Source organism: Lepidothrix coronata, unplaced genomic scaffold, assembly GCF_001604755.1.
Source record: "Lepidothrix coronata isolate B3197 unplaced genomic scaffold, Lepidothrix_coronata-1.0 Scaffold22, whole genome shotgun sequence".
NCBI lineage: Eukaryota > Metazoa > Chordata > Aves > Passeriformes > Pipridae > Lepidothrix > Lepidothrix coronata.
In genome coordinates this window covers 1,970,285-1,991,387 of record NW_016690202.1, presented here as the reverse complement: position 1 = coordinate 1,991,387, position 21,103 = coordinate 1,970,285, and the positions used below count along the sequence as shown (strand labels likewise).

At 33.9% G+C, this 21,103-nt stretch overlaps 1 protein-coding gene across 3 annotated transcripts in view; it reads right to left on the bottom strand.

Annotated features, from left to right (window-relative positions):
- AP3B1 (adaptor related protein complex 3 beta 1 subunit) overlaps positions 1 to 21,103 on the bottom strand; it is a 147,645-nt gene that overhangs the window by 2,408 nt on the left and 124,134 nt on the right. For 2 of the 3 annotated variants that reach the window (XM_017808082.1, XM_017808080.1), the window contains exons 25-26: positions 16,336 to 16,433; positions 11,093 to 11,231 (exon numbers count right to left, since the gene is read on the bottom strand). In XM_017808082.1, coding sequence (XP_017663571.1) covers positions 11,093 to 11,231; positions 16,336 to 16,433 — 237 coding nt within the window. The other variant, XM_017808083.1, reaches the window with a different exon arrangement.

Below are 21,103 nucleotides of genomic sequence, written 5' to 3'. Positions count from 1 at the left end.
GCAATGTAGAAGATGACTATTTCTCTTGTTGACTTCGACAGGGGGATAATTATAGAAACAATAGTCTTATTAGTCACTTTATTTACTTAACAGTTGTGTCTTGGGACAACACAGAAGCAGATTATCTCTGAGTATGCACATAAATAGGTTGGTAGTTGGCACTCCTGCTGTGCTTCATAGCCCCGAGGCTTGATTTTACCCTCTTTTATGAAAAGCTGAAAGTGATACAAAGTCAGCGTTCTGCGAAAGCCAAGGTGGTCCAAAGCATCAGAGATGAGTTTTGTGTTGATATTTTTACATGTGAATTTGTGAAATTGTATAGGGGATCGATAGCACTTTTCCATACCCCTGAACAAAACATGTAAAATCAATAAAATATGAGTTTGTATGTGGTCTGCAAGATGCAAAGGGTTTGATACTCAGATAATTTTACGCAAAGTATTAATACCCATAACTAGCAGTGGCTAATCAGTTTCTGTCAATGGTCACCGATCTGGAATCACTTAGTGAAAAAAGAATTGGAACACAACAGGATGACTTATTTCACCATCAAAAAAGCATGTATAGAAGAAGAACCACACGGTGTGTTTACAGCTGCTTTTGAACATTGGAAACCAAAATCTGTTCCTTAAAATAGGGAACATAATCTAGTTTCTAAAGAGAATTATGTCTCTAAAGATCACTTATGTGATCTTAAAACTGAATACAGTTATAACAGGATGAAGCAGTTGGATTTTGATTACAAGCCACAAGCAATTTGTCAATTTTTTAAATACACTGTCATTGAAGGATTTGGTTAATAGCTGTTTTTTCAACTAAGTACACGTTATTACATTTCCATGCTTATTCTTATCATAAACCCACATGGATTTTCCAAAATGTGTGTTGTGCTCAACTAGATACTTAGACCAGAAAGCCATTAAAAAAATTTCTCAGGAGCAAAAATTAATCACTAATAATGTGTCTTTATTCTTTGTGAGAAACTTTTATTTTCCCCACAAGGTCAGTAATTATTTTCCACTTTTTCTGAAAGTTGATACTGCCTTAGAGGTTAGAATTTGAATTTAGAAACCCCCACAAAACCAAACAAAACTCCAAACAAAAAACCTCAAAGCAACCCCCTCCCCCCCAAAAAACCCCATCCAAGAAAATAATAAACCAACCCGAAATCATAGACTGAAATAAGCCTTGGAAACTGCACTGTGGTACATTTAAATCTAGAATGTAAATTGATTGGTTGTAGGCCCAAAAGAAAGAATTTGTCTTATGGACAACTCTTAACGTAAGACACTATTATGAGCATGGTTCTGTTGCAACGAAGGATGCATCAGTGAATATGAAAAAAAAAAAGAAAGTAAATGGAATACCACGCAGAAAACAGAACCAAATATTCACTAATAGTTTCAAGATGGTTGTTTCTGCTAGCAGTTTTCTGCTGTTGCAGTTTTTCTTTCTCTGATAATATTAATTCTAAACCTGATTTTACATCATTTAAGGAAGATTTGCAGCTGTTAATATTTTTCCCATTTACAAAAATCAAGATGGATTAGAAACACAACAATGTGTTTCTAACATTTGCATACTCTGAATGTTTATAGGTATTTTTTTCTTTAAAAAGAATGTTAAATATTCTGAGCATATGTAACATGCAAAAAAAGAGCAGTTCATATATCATTTTTACATAAACATCGTACCTGTCAGTAGGTAAGGAAATATGTATTACGAATAAAATTCTTAACCAACAACAATAAAGTACTGTATATTTTTAGAAAGTAATTTGGTCTTTCAAGAGTTAAAAATCAAGAACATACTTTTAGTCATTTTCCATGAAAACAAAATTCCTTCATGATAATCACACAGAAAAAAAAAAGATTTATAGTTGACATAAACGGCTAACAGAGTATCAGATACTACAGTACGACAGAATTTGCCACTGACTTTGTAATGATGACTAGCCTAAATACAGACTAGCAGTTATTTTCTCTTTACTTGTAGACAGAAGATAGCTACACTATACAGGAGATACATTTTTATGGGGAAAGGTTATGAAAATTTCATGGCAGTGAATATACAGCAACAGAATAACTCACTTAAAATCTGCTCTTTAAAATTTAACATTTGAGAAAGTAAATTTACACCTCAACACTCACTATCAGGATATCTACAGCAGAGCAGGGTTTGTTACGCATAATTCAACAGCATTAAAACATACACTCTCTCCTGTCCAGTGCTTTTTTTCCTCTCTGACTTTCCTATTCAAGTTAAATTTTCTTCTTTTTCTGTTCTAGTGCTTACCAGAAACAGTGACAACAGCACATGGAGGCTAAAACTTTTTTTTTCCCTCCACCCTTTCTTTAAATCTTGTACATGAAGCCTTCAATTACTGCCTGCTGAAGCAGACAGAATCCTATTAGTAAGGAAGACAATCAGAAGATGCAATACCCTGCCCTAGCTGTAGAAAAATAATTAGTCCAAAGCTGACAAATGTGTAATCAAGTTATGCAATGAATATATTCAAAGGGGAAAAACATACTGCTGTGAATTAGTCTTCAATTTGTACATATAAAAATGAGTAACTATCAAGTACCTTCCAGTGTGTCAACTGGACAACAAAGATATTTACATTTATAGTAAATATCTGAATCTTTCTCTTGCTCGGCTATGTAAAGGTTTGACTAAATAACATTTATCTAAAAATTGGCTAAATTACTAATTACTTGTATTCATTCCCTGAGTAAGTCTTAAAACACAGAAAATAAGTATTTGGGTATTAGTTCTGACCTGGGGATAGAGTAAGCTTAATAGTAAAACTTAAAGAGAAATATATTCACCAAAAGAAGGATCCTTATCCTAATCTGGTGATTTTAACATTGGTTATTAATAATAAAATTTGATTAATATTTACCTTAAAAATCATATTATGATAATTTGATATTTTCTTTTTTCCACTACATTTCATGCTATTTTAACATTATCTTTGAATAAATTGTTCAAAATAACTAATTCATTATCATAATGTACTTATTTCCAACATTATTTATTTTTTGGGTATAATAAAATAATTAAATTGTAAAATAAATTGCAATCAAATCCATACTCTATTTTTACCATGTTTATTTCTATTGCCAAAATAGATTTTGAGTCTATTCTCAGTTGCCACTAAGCAGTTGCACTGTACCTCAACAAAAAGGCAGAAATAAAAGTGAGTCATCTGATCTTACTGTCCCATACAGAGCACTACTCCACATGTTCAAAAAGATGCTGCATGAACTTTTTATCATCCTCCAAATTTACCTTTAGTTAAAACATTTCAGCATTTTTTATATGCCACTATTTATATCTCCTCCACAAAATCTGTGAGATAAAAGCTTCAATCAAAAGATTTGGTCCTCACACCTACAGTATTCTAATTGTAATACTCAATTTATTTTGTTTTCTCATATAGGCTATTTTTTTTTCTTATAGAATTGGGCATTTAATATGATAAGTGTTTGAGAACTACATACAGTCCATTTTGAAAACAGGCTATAAATTTTAATTTGCAGAAAAATTATTAAATTCCAAGAAAGTAGATTACCTTATAGAAATATATTAAAAGATTAAACATACTCAAAGATCTTTACAATCAAAGATATTCTTCTGCTCAGTTAGTTTTTTAAATGTTAAACGTTTTCTGTTTAAATAACTAGCTCAAAAGGTTCCTGTTTGTTTTTCAAAGAAAATGCTGCACATATTTATCACTTTACAACATTCAGATACAAAAGCAGTGCTGTCCTCTAGTGGACAGCAAATAAGCCCGGTTAGAACAACCTATTTTGATTAACCTCGTATCTGACATGACTCACTCATATACTTTTAATGTTAAGCCCAAATTTAATTTCTTCAAGTTATTCTTAAATTTTGCAATTCTCATGCAAGCTCCTTAAACACAATAACAGAGCTACAACGTTAAAGGCATTAAAATGATTTTGTGTGAATGCATTCTCTTGATCAAGTATTTTGTACCAGTTAACCAAAATCTTCATATGATGATAATGCATAAAAACTGTATTAGTGTATATAGTAACTGTATTTTTTTAGCAGAGAGAAAATTTTAAGGTTCTGGAACATTAGGATTTGACTAAGAAATTAAGGAATAATTATAATAGGAATAGTAATAGTAGGAACTACTGAATGACTACATTCATATTTATAAAATTTGGTTTTCACTTTCTCTAGGACTAAAAATATTAGCCTAAGAATAGTGACTAATTAGAAAGACTTAGTTTTGGGTTTCAAAAGAAATATAAATGGTTAGTCTAGCTGGTTTGTTTTTTTGTGTTTTGTTTGTGTTTTGTTTTTTTTTTTTTTTAATTTTATTTTTTGTTTATTTGTCTGTTTTTGTGGTTTTTGGTGGTTCGTTGGTTTTTTGTTTGGTGGTTTTCTGTTTGGTTTTCTTTGGGTTTTTTTTAGCTAGAATTGCTTCTATCATAAATGAAGAAAACATTAAAAGTTTACAACTTTTGGCTAAAATGAAGGCTGAAATACCGTGGACATGAATATACTATTCCACTTAAAATTCTGTCTCCTACAGGTAAACACTACCAGAGAAACTGTTTTGCCTAGGGTATTTAGCTCTCTAATTAATTCCTACTTGAGAAATTAGAAAGCAAAATCAAGGCTGCATGTCTATTACAAGTTTATTTACTCAGCTACCCACTGCAGCTCTCTAGAAGAGCAGAAAAAGAAGACCTGAGCCCCACAGCTAAGGATCCACAGAAGCAGAACAGTCCACGTTAATGCATCAAAGGAGCTACTGTCAGAGGTACACTTCACTTCATTTGAGCTCTCCAACAGGCTAACTGCTTAGTAAAAAACCTTTGAAAAGGTGTGTGGGCACACAGAGCAGAAAAGACCTTTAAAAAAAGGCTTTGTGGATTACAGACCTGTTTGTCAGGTGCCGAGAACATATTTTTGGATTTAAGTGGAATAACTATAAACAATTTATATTTCTCAGAAATTTATACATGGTGTTTATCCTCAATAGATGAGTATTTTCCTTTCCAGCTGACATGCTGGAAGCAGATGCAATTGTTACTTATGTTAAGCTCACGGGGTCTGATCACCAACTTTCTGCCTGAAATATAACACACACAAAGAAATTTTCCAGCTGGACCCCTTTAAATGGGGTTTTGTTCAATACAAATGTACGTACATACATGCACATACATACACCTTTTCTCCCCACATTAAATATGGCTGGATTAAAAAGATGTGGGGAGGATAACTGATTACTAAGCATGACATTCTCTCATAATCAAAATCGTCTGTAAACAAAATCTTCTTTCCTTTGAGAATCAGTCTGCCAATATACTATAAATGGGACATGACAGGTTGCAAAATGATAAAAAGGGGTGAATACAACCAGACTGTCAGGCTGATGCATGGGGTGGGAAATAAAGGCTAGCGAAACACAAGTATTGATCCTTGGATTTCTGCGTTTTCTGTATTTTAAGCATTTTATGCAAGTTTCTACATTTAGTCTAGTTGCTTTCATGTTCTTCAGAATTTCAATGCTCATCCATTGCAGTGTGTTTTCTGTCGTATTACATGATTTACACAGTGTATTTCTGATTTTGCTAAAGGATTGCAATACAAGCCTCCAGAAGGCAGGTGGAAGATATTTTACATCTTATTCAATAAAATCACATGGATCATGGGTACATTAAGCAATGGTATACTACATACGGCAAGCTCTGAACAAACTGGCATATCTATGTGGTTTAGTCAAGTGGCCTTAAAAATGTAGGTCTCAGAAGGTGCACAGTCACTGCATGCAACGTTGTACTTCAGCTAGTTAGACCTGCCCCAGACACAAGCAAAAGTGCTGTTTTGTGCTTCTTGTTTAAAACCTAGCTTGTTTGCCACTAATTCAGGTGTCTACTATGACAACACACTAAGAGATGAGAATACCCACTCTGCAAGTTCTGGTGATGTCTAGAAATCACTATTATTATCACCACTTTCGTGACTGTAATGGAGAAGGGTATTAAAATCACTATTTTAAAGTGGGATATGGCTGTTCTGAAGAAGTTTAAAGCTTCAGTGTTGAAAGAGATTTGATTTTCTCCAAAATCTCAGATTGTCCCCTACTGGGTTGTTGAAATGAGAGACTTGACCATGTCAAACTAGAGGACTGAAATTAATGCTATTGCGTGTCTCAGAGTGCTGGTCAATGGTTATGGTCATCCTGTAGACAAACTGTAGAACAGAGATGTATATGATTCCACGCTCGCTTTGTAACCCAACTGCTTTCTGTTTGCAGTTGTGGACTACTTCCAAAATAGAACAGCAGCAACACACCAGTTCAATGGACTATTAAACGAGTTGAAGTTGACTGAAATCCATTCTTCATATCTACCCCGATGGCTTCAAACTTTTATCCCACTGACTGACTGGGCAACGTACAAGCACTCTTCAAGGATGAAAAAAGCAGAAGAGGTGCTCTACCTTGCATCATTTTGTACAGCTACAGTTATTGAGGGAAATAATATTCTAGAGTACAATGCATACCATTTAAGAAATGCTTTGGAAAGTGGAAGGTAGAGAGGTAGACAGTTGAAGATGGCCTGATTCTCCAGCCCATTACACATTATATTCTGACATGAATGGAAGCACGAGAGTATAAAACAAAATGAAAGAGTGAAGAAGTAAATCTGGTTTGTGATCACAGCTCTGAACAGACTTTTCTGCCATATGCTACTGCCAACACATTAAAAAGCTTTGGCACCATATTTCGTATAGAGTGGAAAGAAATGCTTTCTATGTGTATTTCCACTAGTTTTTTTCCTTAAGCAAATTTAGCCCGTAACACTTCTCCTTCACACATAGAGCCTTATGTAATAGTAGGCAATATTTTGACACTTTCTAGAGGATCATAAGAGCATTCAAGTCGTTCCAAGATCAAAGTTTTCAACTAGCCTTTTCATTCTATCACCACCTGTTGTCTTTTGCTATATTCAAAATGAAGCAAATGAAGACTACGTATCCTTGTAGGAGGTTATGGAGCCGAAAATAAATATAGGAGGAAGAGACCTGAGGGACTTTAATACTATTCATCTAATAATAAGAAGAATAAGCAACACATCCTGAAAGTAACACTGGCATGAAGGGTAAATAAGGCTTCTGTTGGTTAAATAGAATATGACTGAAAATCTTGAGTTGAATAGCGTCTTCATATCATCACATTTTGAAACAGAAGAGCCTAGAATATTTTTTTAATATATAAAGCAAACAATGTTATTGTCCAAGTAGAGACAAGGAGATCAAGTGATAGTCTATAGAAGAATCAACTTGGAGGGAATAAATGTTTTTATGTATCCTCCTATCTTGAAGATGGAAAAACTCCTGGTGGACTTTCCCCACTGACAACAAATAGCAGACATACTTCAACTGAAAAGCACGTGGTCCCTAAACGCAGTTATTCAGAGTGATTTAATGCCCTGCAGGAACAAGTACTTTTCTTTCAGTGTCTTCATCTTCAGATATTCAAATGGTGCCCTCAGATGTGGCCTGAATCAAAAGACAAAAGCTTGGTGCTCCTTTCGAAATCACTTTATCAACATCAATGCTTCTCAGAACATTGAAAGAGCTATGTATATTCCAACAATTACCCTAATCACTCTTTTAAAAAAATATTTTAAGAAAAATCATACACTTTTTTCTGAAGTTTTCGTATTTAAGGGGAAATATTTCCTATTCAAGAAAATTTTTCTTCTGAAATGCATTTCACATGCTTGCTTTTCGTAGACGCCTTTTAAAATCAAAATAATGTTACCACTTGACAACAAAAGCAAGAGAGATCAATACATAAAGTAGTAAAATTCTATTAAGAACATGAGACCACACTGCATGTAGTCTTCCAAGGTCCAGTAATTTAATACCTTGTATAAACTCAATGGAAGAGCAGGTAGCTATATGTAAGGAATCAAACGGTACAGCAAAATTTATTTTGCAAATATATGAATATTAACCTGCAACTTTGTGCTCTGATATATATATATTTGCTATTGTGTTCAAAACTTTTGCACATATCACTTCAAGTAAAACAAGTCAAAAAAAAGACTTTAAAGTATTATCAACTGTATTACCTGGTATTTTGTTCTACACTCACTTGACAGTTAAATTATTACATTGCAAGTAAGTATGAAACTTTAGTAGCCAAATAGTAAAGAGAGAAAAAAAAATGCATGTAAGAAGGTATTACTATACTGTGATATGGTCTGATACACAGCTAATGTATATGACACGTTTACACTATTTCATTTTTCTTTGGTGACTGCATGCTACTCTGTTGATGTTTGTTTCAAGTATTTACTTTCAAATCTTCATTATATTTAAGTGTTTTTATTTGGTGCAAAAATAAAATCCTAATAGGGCTATTAATTTAATTGGGTCCCACCAGCATGACAACATCTTCATCATGAACATGTTTAGACTGAAAAAAACACCAAGAAATGCACACCTGTTCATATCCATTAGATACTCTGGCACTTGTATTAAACTGTACCATTTCATTTTGAATGAGTATACTGCATTACCAGGCAATAAAAATTTCTTGGCATTAGCCATCATTAAGTAGTAATACTCAAGTTAGGGATGATCAACTAAAAGGTTAATATAATTTATGCTGCACAGTGCAGAATGTCAGTTTAAACCCAGTACTTTTTCCGTGTAAAAGTATGTACTAAGCACTTCCAGGAAGTGAACTGAAGTAGTCCTCACAGAACAGCCCGATGAGCTAAAACAAGTTCTTGCATAGAATTTTTTTCTCCAAATACAACTTGCAATTAAACAAACAAGACAAATGAAAATACTATAGAAAAATTAAAAAATCCACTTTCAACATAATTTTATTGAATCTCTAACTGTTTTGTCAAGATAAAAGGTGACTATTTTATTATCCTGAAATGGGGTATGTGTCACATAAATAAAACATGTCACAGTTCTTGCACTCATGAGACTTATGCCAGAAGTGACTCCATTTCTGTTTACTCTCATGGCATAGTTCATGTAATCCACACATATGTATATTTTAGATACACAGAGGAAAAAACATTTCAGTCATTTGTTTCAGTGTTTTGAAAGGATTCATTATCTAAGTTTATCTCAAATATTCATTCATCAGAATCTGGGATTTACTTTAATGATAAAGTATTACTATTTAAGAGATGAACAGGTTCATTACAGTATCAATTAGGTAATGTTCCTGTTTCTGTTCTCAGTAAAATCTAGGGGCAATTATGATTATAGTAGCTGTGAACTCCAGTTACTCACAGTGAAGCAAATGAAGGGCTATTTTCTAAATGCTTGTCATTGCTGGTCATTTCTTGTAGGCCATTTATATTGTAATAAATGAATTTTTTTGGTCTAATGGACATTATAGATGCAGAGTATTCTATAACCGCTGTGGCAGACTGAATACATTCTATTTTTAATATAAAAAAAAAAACCAAAGAAGATTTCAGGATGTTCCAAAGCACTCTGAGTACTTCAGCTGGACCAGAATATGCCTTTAACCACTATCTCTGAAGGAGTGTACCCGACAGAAATGTATCTTCAATTTATTTACTGTTGGTTATAGTCTCTATTGTAGAAAACCTCCTTTAAAAGAAACCAAAAGAGCAAAAGAAAACAAGATCAAATTAGAAACTTATCTACAATCAGGAAACCTGTGGCTGAGCTAGGGACTAAGCTATTATTTTAGGGAGTCTTTCTGAGACTCAGCCAGCAAAACAATCCATCCCTATGTGATGTCTCATGTGACAGATCGGGTAAAGATGGAGAACACCTTTATACTGCAGACACTTCAGTCTCTCTTGATTGACACTCTCACCTAGTCTTTGAATTGATGTTGAGAACGCAGGCTATATAGACAGATCCCTCAGGGATGCAACAAATGAGGACTCCTTCATGGAGGAGCAGGTGTCAATAGTGACAATCATTTCAGTGCAATCGCACTAGCTGTACCATGTTTTTATGGTGAAACAGGATTTTATCATTGACCGTATCAAATACATAGGAAAATCCAGCTGGGTTAATGTTAATGCAATGCAATAAAAATGCCCAGCAATGCAAAAGAGAATAAATCCAACAAGGAGAAATATCAGGTTATTAGTCCTGTGTAGGCTACAGGATTCTCACCATTCCAAACATCCATCTCAGTCAACAAAATTTCAAAGAAAAACATTGTTCTTTGCTTTAAAAGAAGATACTTTGTTCTTATTGAAATAGCAAAATTCAGGGGCTACAGAGATAATTCACACTGTCGAACAGTTTTAGTAGATGCTAAGAGAGATATATTTGTTTTCTAAGACCAGGTTAACAGCTTCCAGTTAGATCTGGTTGTTGTAATTTGTGTCTACTCAGTTTTCCACACATGGCAATTTTCCTGTTTGTTCCTGTAAGAAGCCATACCAATTCACAGGACTAAATATTTTGAGTCAATCACATTAAAAGCTGTCATTAACCAACAATCGTATCAATTCCACTGACGTTCTGTATCACAGCTCTTGGATGAAACGGATTCATCTACAAGTAACAACATGAATTTTGACAGGGCCAATGGCTTTCTTGGCTGGTAACTCGCTTTGCTTGCATATATATCGGAAGGTCAAAAAATAATGTAGGAAAAACAAGCTGTTTCTCACAGATGATATACCTGGAGCAGGCTCATCTCACAGATGATATACCTGTTTACTATCAGAAACAAAAATAAAAATTACAATATAAAAAAAAAAGCTCTTGAAAGTACTGTGCTTTAAAAGGCTACCTTTTCCCTTTGAAACAAAACCAGAAAAGAACAATTTCCCCTAACTGTGCATATTAAAGTCTAGACATTTGATTGTTCTATATTCACTCAAATTAAAGAGCCGCAGAGTACTTAGGCTCAAGTTAATATCTGCTTAGGATTATATATTACAGTATAATTGGGTACCTTCTCTGTTAAAGGTGCAGATAATAAAATTTTCCCTAATATAATCAAATATTGATTAATTTGGAACTAACATTCATATTAAAAGATGTTGCTACTTTGAATAACACGTAATCTTACCTGTGTATGTTATCTTGACCAGAAGAGACTACACCCAGATTTGCTGCTTTCATTACCCTCTCAATTATTACAAGTCTAGTAGAGTTCTGTGGAGCAACAGCTATTGTAGCAGATGTCTCATTCATTCCTGTCAGCATTCCTGAAACATTAAGTATTTAATTACAGATAGTTTAAGATTTACTTGCTTATTAAGCATAAAACCAAAATAAGAGACATCTAAACAAAAACCATATTTGCATTAAAAGTTAAATCATTTATTGAGAAAACAATTTAAAAATTTTATAAGAACTCACATCATTAGTTTAATGTATTACTTGCAATAGCCCACTATTAGAAACAAACTACTAATAACTGGCAATCATATATGTGATGCTACTGCAACTGTGAAACCAAGTTAGTTCCTCTTCTTGAAAAGCTTAACTTAAAAGAACAGTGTAAGCATAGAAATTAAATATTGCGTAAGGCTGATTTGGAAAAGTTCAGCTTAAGTAAGACCATACACAAAGACAATTTCTGATCTTTCAATCGTAAAACCATTGCATTTAATTTATCCAGCTGCTAAAAATTATATTGAAATTCAGATAGTAGTAATTGGTTCAATTTAGTTCTTTAAGGTTAAGTCATCACATTAGAAACTGGGAAATTCAGGTAGTATCCAGCTCTCAAAAATGTTATGATAAACTATTTGAGTCAAATAATTTGAATATCATTACAAAATGTAATAGAAATGTTAAGATTATATCCAAACATATGACAAAGAAAAAGTAAAGAAAGATACGTAATTCAAGGACATTTTAACAAAACCCCCACTTTTCTGTTCTATCAATATCCATTTTTCAGAAGAACGATTTGCTGGATGCTCACGTTGATTAAAACACAACAGTAAGTACAATTTAACACTATGTGTGCCTTTTTACAGTATGTTCAGAAGCTGAAAATGCAGACAAAGGAGCACAGTACTTCAGGCAGAAACATGAAGCATCTGAAATCCACAACATTAACAATGAAAACAATGGGAAAGTCTCAAAAGGCCATAACGTTTTGGGGCTGCACACACAGTTCTAACCCAGAGCAAATAGTACCAAGATGCTTAATAGAGCAATTAAAACAATAAATCCTACATTTTAATGCCCCTGAATGTGAGGCTGTCACAAAATAAGAAATACCAAAGTAAAAATGGAATAGCTCAAAAGTAAATAACAGGATATTTCTGAAGAGAACAAAAATAAGCATGCAACTTCTGTAATGATCAGATTTATCAAGGGAACAGAACACTCTGTTTTGAATTGTTTAACTATTAGGTAAAAGCTTTAAAAACTACATATGCAGACTAAAGCTGCTTTTAAACAGAGCACAGGGACTGACATAACACTGCTGAGAGATGTGTGTACTTATTTAGGATTTAAACCTTCTCCATTAAGCTCTATTGAAGAGCAAATGCTGAATAAATGAATGCAACTATGTTTATGTTAAAAGCCTGTTTCCCGCAGCATGTAATTAAAGGAAATGTTGTACAAAGCCAGTACTTTTGTCAAGCTCCTGTAAATGGAAAGATGGATAGCACTCAGAGAAGTGAATGCATTGCTTCATATTTAACCTTAACACTCTTGTCATTAATGGTTTGTCTAACTTGTTCTATAAAAGACAAGGTACTGCTCCATTGAAGTAAAATTAAAAAAATCAACTAAACCATGCTTTTCAGAACAGAAGATTCATTATCGTTGACTAATGTATTGGCATAAAGCAAAGTAACATCCTATCAAGTAAGGCACACATTCAATCTGCTTTTTCACCCCCCTTTATTTTTAACTCATGCTGTTTTATTGTTATAGGCAATTTGTACCACTCAGCATGACAGTGTAAACTGAATCAAGATTAATTTACATGCAAAAGAACACTTAGGAGAGCAGCGTGGTAAGCAAATGTATTGTCTCGATTGCTGAGGTGGAAAAGAACCTGGAAAAAAAAAGGGTGCTCTAATTAAGGAGCATCAAATATGATTGCTTGGGGTAGTCAATGGCCAGAAAATAGTAAATGTCCAGCCATTTAAAGAATTAGCATCTTGCTTCTTAAGAAAACAAATTGTATATATCTAATTTTAATAAAATTACGTAAACTATCTGTTTACATAACCAAAATTGGGGTTTGTTGGGTTTTTGTTTGTTTGTTTTTTTAATGTGATTCAGGTATACACTTCTAAAAAAAAGTTGAAAAAATTATTTCAAACCATGTCTCTTGGCAAAAAAAATCTTAATACTTAAATCAGTTTTAACTGCCTATTTAAAAAGCACCTTCATAAAAATTCTGATTAATATCCAGCTAAAACAATCACATGACACCTTTAATATTGCTTTAATATTGCTTGAAACAAGAGGATCTAAGAAAATTCTAGTCAGAGCACAAAGCACACTTAGTCTGGGTTAACTACCTGATACAATGAAATAACTGTACATATTTTAAATAATAAACATAAATTCAATTGGAAAAATTACAGTGATAGGTAACAAGGAATATTAGCTACCAGACCAGTCCTACTCTGAACTGAGAGTTCCCAACGGTCCATGTTTCACTCATGCAGAATTTTTTCTATAGAAACTTGGCTTTTCATGGGGATGTGATATAAAAGAAGTATAAAATCCTGAGGCCTGAAGGATCAGTAAAAATATTTAAGCAGGAAGGCAAAGAGTGTCTGGCAATACCATTTTTACCCACTCATTCCAAATTGTCAGTCACAACAACAACCACCAACTCAGCCACTGCTCAGGGGAATTACCTCACCAGAGGATTCCCCAGCTCCGGAGGAAAGGAAAGGGAAGGCAGTGTAGCAGGGCTAAGCATATCCCGCACAGCATGTGGATAAAAACGGTTTTTGAGGTTCTGCTGCTATCACTAGATAACCTTCACAGCAATGAATATTCAATAACCCGTCTGTTCCCCTCTCCTTATGCCATCGGGAAGAAAATGGACATATACAAATGTAACAGACAATGCAAAACAGCAGAGTGTAATTGAGTAAAGATGTGTAGCAATGAATTTTCTTCTACACAGTAGTATAATACCAGCTATTTCCGCTTTAGCATTCTTATTAGGTTACACATGCAATTTAGATGTAAAAATCCTTAAAACCCATACGTATTCTCATTCTTCCCAATGTTATCTTACATTTCTTAATATTCTCCTCACTCATTCACTATTTTGTACCTATTTGTTTTGGTTGCAAATAAAATAACCTCCAGGTACAGGACTTGAAACATCTTATGTCCAAAACCAAACAAAAAAAAAAAAAAAGGGAAAAGAAAAAGCATGAAAAGTGAAAAACAAGTTCTATAAATCAGATTCATTAGGAGAATACAGAAAAATTGAAATTATACACAAAATAGAATAACATAAATGAACTTCTAAATTGCCCTGCATTTATTACTGTAATTTGGATTTTTCATTTACAAGAACACAAAGTAATTCTTCCCAAATGCTAGAAGTTCTTAGATCCTTGTAATACATACTCAAGCAAAATGTAGAACTGAGACCTCTATTACCAAGAATATTCTGATACAGATGATATCTATAAGAAAAAAGATGCAACAGAAAAGGTTTTTAAAGCTGTGGTAAACTTGCCAGCCTGCAAAGTCCTGCATCAAAGAATGAATTCAGGAAGACAGGGCGAGCAATATAGAAATGCCAAGAGACCTTCATGGATTTACAAATACTTCATATAAACAAATTTTCAAATAGCTTTATTCAGAGTAGCCTTTCTGCTCTATTAAACATAGCAAACAGCTGCCAGATTTATTCAGACAAATAATCAACAACCATAGAAGTAAAATGGCAGAAGAAAAAGGAATTTTGGCAACAACTCCACAGAGGACCACAGCTATTCTCCAAGTACACTTCTTCTATGTGCTCATGGTTCTGTATGGCTAGTCAGGAGGAAAAAAAGCCCTCAGTCACAGTAAAGCATACAAAAACTCTATCAAAATATCACAAAGCAAGCAAATATAAAAAAAGAGGGGGAAGAAGCACAGTAACCTGCCTTCTTTCCACTACAACTTCAGCTGCAATTTTTAGAAGGGAACAGTTAAAAATAAATGTGCCACAGCCTCGTTCAATCACTCACCTTCATTTGCTGAGCAGGTATAAAGCAGAGAGGCAGGCTTTAGCCAGCAAAGGGTAAGAACAGCAAATAAGCATCAATTGGTTATGAAAACAAAGCACAATCCTAACTTTTCGCTGCAGCCATAAGCTTAACTGTAAATCATCCAGGCAATATTTAAACTACTTTCTTAATAACTCAAAAATACAAAAGCAAGAAATGCTCAACAGCAATAACTAATAATTCATAACATTACTCATAGGTGTTCTTGACTGCTTGATGGATATACTGAGTTTCTGAGCCTTACACAGCAATGAGATAGGATCCCATGGGTATATTCTCATCTCAGTGTGAAGAGATTTACACATGTAAATCCCCATACATTGAGATAGATGAGTAAACACTACTACATTTAAATGCATCCAAAATGTAACCATTTATACTTTAAAATATCCAAGAATCATATACAAATTAAGGGTAGCAGTATTGACTATTCCATTTAACACATGGTCCTAAGCACAATTTTCTCTAATTATTTTGCATAAAATAGTCAAGTCACTAAAAGCTGTTAAGGAGGTTTTTGCTTGGACTAGCATCAGAAACTTACATTCTTTAAAAACACAATATCAGAAGAATGCAGAAGTATAAAAACCATGTCACCTTTCCAAAACAGTAGTCCAATAAAAATATTTTTTTAATATGAAGCGTTTGAAAGTGAATATATTAAAATAATCTTCAAAGTACCTGAGGAACAGGTATGCTAGTAGTATTTAAAATCAACCTTGGAACAAAGACTAGTAAAAATGGACACAATATCAACATATATTTGGGTTATTTCCTTGAGATGGCATTCCAATTTTCTGCTTTACTGTTGGTAGGAAAGACATTCACATTCCATGATAGGAAGCCAAAACATTTTCAGTCAGAAGACTGTTTCAGGGTAAAGGGTGGGCTTTGTGCTTTTTAAAGGCCCACTGAAAAGTTGTCCAATTTCATTGCACATTCTTTTTAAGATATTTTTAACTGCTTATTAGTATCAGTGTGACTAATATGACCACCTACAACTGGAAGCACTTGCTGTACGCTTGGAAACTGAAAGGCATACAGCCCTCTTCCCAAACATATTTAGTGATGCTGCTGAAACATTGCTCACCTTGCTCCTTCTTAAAGTCTTTCTCTGACATAGTGACAGGCAAGAGTAGTTCTCCAACAGGGGGTTGAATGCTAACATTGAAATGATCATCCTTTGTGCTAGGAAAAGAGAAATTACACAGAATCAACCAAGTGCTACAACATAGATTGATATATACATACCAGCTACAAATTTTCTATGGAATCTTTAAAAAGTGTAAGAACTACCTGAATGATTCCTACTTCATTAATCTGAAAGCCTTCTACCTTCTTACATTAGTAAAGGTGATCCATTTTCTCCAGTACAAATGTAGTATTAATACAGTATGTATGGCCTTGCATTTCTGAAAATATTTCTTACTCATAAAATAATATTTCTTACTCATATCAATGTTTAGGAGTAATCTACAAGGCATCCCACTCAAACTGAATGCTTGCAAAGGACAAATTATTGTGCATTTTTACAAACTGTAGAAGAACTGTTATTCACACATCCTGTCATCAGTAACAGCTGTCCCAGAAATAGGTCGGAACATAGGAAAGGTATTTCAGATCAAAGAACGATTATTGTATGAAAAAAGCACAAGCATGACAAACAATAAATATGGTAGTAAAAAAGAAATATCTTTGGTAAGTTCAATTTTGCAACATTTTGTATATTTAAACAAAACCACACAGCGTAGTGGCTGATACAAATGCACACCGGAAAACTGCAGAACTTGTGGCTGCTTTCTTAATGGCAGAGTTAAAAAGCAGCATCACTAAAAGCATACTACTATCAAATGCTATAGATTCCTCCTTAAGAAATAAATACCATACCGTGAACTTGCTCTCCCTATCCATTCACTTCTCTAAGCTTCCTACTATTTTGTTGTAGATTTCCTCAAGGCTACAGAAACTCAAGATACATTCACTCTGCTGTGTTTCTTTGCCTACCTATTACTGTAAGAGATTTGCCCAGCAATTCAGGATCAGTACATGCAGTCAGATTCTTTTTTAATGCTTTGAGGCCTGAGAAATTTTTAGAAAAGAACACTTTTTTTTAACTGATGTACCAAATAGTCAATACATATTGATTGCTGATATGGCTCAGATATCTTATTTAAATACAGCAATACAATTGTTAGAATGGAAAATATGTTTCATCAATTAAGATCCATGGTATTTAAACTACCTAAAACCCGTGTTACTCATTTTTTATAACTCTGCAACTTCAAAATTCTGAAACAAGACAGATTGATGAAAAAAGATTAATAACATAGAAAATATGTGTCTCCCTCCTAGAGATGTAAGATAAGCCACCTGAAAACAGAAAAGCATTTTACAGCCCTATTACTCAAAATTCTAATACTTACCATAATTACCCATTTTCAAAAGCAAATGCTTAGGACCTAGTACAGTCTTACTTTCTACCTTCTGATGTGTTATAATCATGCTTATGGATGCAATCTCAAGTATGGGCTATTCAAAAAAACCCCAGTACTGATGCTCACTTTTTTCACAACTGCTATTTAGTAAACATACAGGGAAACAATCCCTTCAAACCTGGCTAGTATTTCCCTTACAAAGAATCATTTATGAAATGCTGCTTTTAAAAGCAAAAAAGTCTCTTTTTTCCCCCCCTATATTACTCTAAATACCATCCATCTCTAAAGTAATTTTTATAACGAAACACCAGGAATTGTTTGATTGGCTGCCCTGGTTAAGTGCACCGTAAAATAAGAAAGAAGTATTTTTTTTTTAATTTTTCCTTTGAAAAGTGATTAAGAACTCAATCAGCTTAAGAGCTGATAGAAGGGTCTTTAATCAGCTGCCTCATTAATGTTTTGCTGTTTATATCTACTACTTGGACTACAAGCCTAACACTTCTGGTAATACTTTCATTGGCACTATTCAACTGATCATTCAGCCAATGTTATGTTTCATATTCAAGCAAGATGTGCACTACATAATTCAGCAGGAAACAGCTGAGTACAGCTGAGTACACTGTCTTGTGTACAATGATTCATATCTTTCATTGACTGGACATGCCACTTGTACATAAACTTGACTTATCAATTATTAGATTGCTTTAAAATGCTTATAATATTTTCACAATAAGAAGGAATAAAAGCATGAGCATAGCTTGGGTTTTATAGGGCTGTAACTGCTCAAGAGGACCACTTGACACCTCTGCTGTTAACAAACATTCCACTTGCCTTTTCTCTAGTGAATAAATAGCTAGTATATATTTTTTGATAAACCATGAATTTCTACAAACAGAAATTCTGATTGCTTAGTGTTCTTCAAACCACTTTGTTCTTAATTTCACTTTAGTCAGCATCTGGTTTACTTTGTATTACTTTAATTCTAATGCACTTTGTAAATTTCTTCTTCAGCTAGAGAAAATCATTTTTCCTTACAGATTCTCTTTATCAGACATTTCACAGGCTAAATATACAGCTTTTGTTTATTGATCTACATCTCTTTTATTATATCTTTATATATTAGAGAGCTCATAATATCTAATTTAACAAAAGTAATTCATAATTCTATAGAACCACAGATAATTCAGAAAGGCCATTAAGAAATCACCTGGTCCTACCTCCTGCTCAAGCCAGAGCCACCTTAGTTCACATTGCTCAGGGTCTTGTCTATTTGAACGCTGAGTATCTCCAAAGATGGAGATTTCATCAGACATCTAATGGACAAGTTTAATAATAATACTGAGTTTTGCAGTACAACTACTTAATTTCCTGCAGTACCAAGTAAACTAAATTCCAGTGTATTTAACGCATTTATTTGTAATTTTAATAATATTATTAGTATAACTGATGCTTAAACTGCAGAGGTGATTTGAAGCTTGAACATTAACATTTAAGAATCTGCTGAGCAACTCGTTCAAGCTGCACCGAAACACCTCTCAGGTGGTGTTGCTCTAACTATCCTGGAAGATCAAGCTGAAGAAGCTTACTGGAAAAAAAAAACAAACCAAAGCTTTTCAGGCCGATGAAATGTAACTGTTTTCAGATTTCAAAAATTAAAGACTGAATTTTCTGACATTATCAAGTGCAACTGGTAAGTTACAGCCTTAGCAGAACAAGAATGCTTAATGAGAAGTCCTCAGAAGGAAGTTCTAAAAGAATCAAACAACTGGGGATGTCCAAGAATAGTACCTTGCCACTAGTTTGCAAAATCTGTTTCGTATTTAATTGTGAACTTAGGGGCAAATAACGTTAGACATTATTACTCCTACTTATGCCTTAAAAACTGTTAAACTGTACATATTGTATTTTTAAAAGGCTTACATCACTTTCCTGATTCAATTTCAAGGATCATATGAATTTATCTTCTGATGCACCCAATTAAGATGAACAGATGAGAGACAATAATGTTTCCACAGGATCATAGGGAGACTTACTAGCTCCATGATAAATGACACTGCAGGTCTAACATTCAACCCTTAAGAAGATGTGCAGTTTTACGTTTTCTTTAGATGGCTGCAGTTGGACCAGCTAGCACCTGCCATTTGAAACCAGAGGCTATTCCCTCTCTCGTCTCTCTTTTTTTTTTTTTAAATAATTGGCTTCAAAGGGTTCCTGGCAAAGAAGTTCTCTGCCACAATGTAAGACTTCAGGACAATGATGGCAAAATCTTCTTTAAAACTAATGCAAATAATATTAACACTTTTGAATGAGGTTTTTTAAGATTCCACAATAGCAGTGTTTAAAGTCTTAATTTCCAAGGCTTCTAATAAATTATTACTCTAATAGGAGACTGTGGAAGATTCTTCTTGCTCTTTATATTATCCTTTTTTCTTTCAGCGTCTGCTTGTCCCAGAATACACTTATCCCAAACCAGCTTAATATTTTTGTCTTATATTCAAAAGATCTCCAAAAATAATCAAAAAAGAATGGAAAAGGAAGAGCAACACAAAGTTGCTAAGTTACCACAAAACAAAACATGGAATGGAGAAGTCTAAGAGACTTTGCTCATAGTCTTGCTGAAGAAAGTACAGTATCTGGCTTTTATGAGAAAAAAGGCCAAAGCAATAGAACAAATGAGAGCAGTTGTCTATGTCCAGCCTTGTTTTTTCCAAGGTCAGTTATCTATCTCAGTATAATTGTTTTCTGGAATAGGGCCAACCGACTACTTTAGAGTAATGAAATAAAGAGAAAAGTACCAGATTTCTTGTCATACATCTATAAACAACTTGGTGATCTGCTGACAAAGCACTAGGAAAGGAAACAGCAAGAAGCATATGAAAATGCAAGTGACAGTGTTGTGAAGACAGTCCTGCATCTCTAACATTAGCTATTAATATATTCCATAACATATTCCACTACATAATTTTAATCAGATGCTTTTGTGCAAGCATCTACACCTGAATGCATGCTTGCACTCAACAGAAATACTGACTGCTAAGCAGCTGATCCTCTTCATTTACTCCACTTTGCAGGTAGGAGTTCTGCTTGACAAGATTCTACAGCAACACAGACTGAAGTAAGTGAATTTCATGTTGCAAAAAATCTCTTCCTTGGAAAAAAAAATTTAGAGCAAAATCTTTTACAATAAGATAGAACCTGCAGAGAGCAGACTGAACAAGGTTTTCAAATTTCATTCATGGGATTTAGTTCATTTAAGAAAATGCTATAATCTTCTTGCTACACCAACCTCTTCTGGAGTAATCAGCAAAATATTTTCTCTATATAGTCCAACGCAGACAAAGTAACGGACAGTTTCCTTTTCTATCAGCATAACGACAGCAAGAAAGTATGTACATGGTCCTAGCCCTTCTAATGAACTGGAAT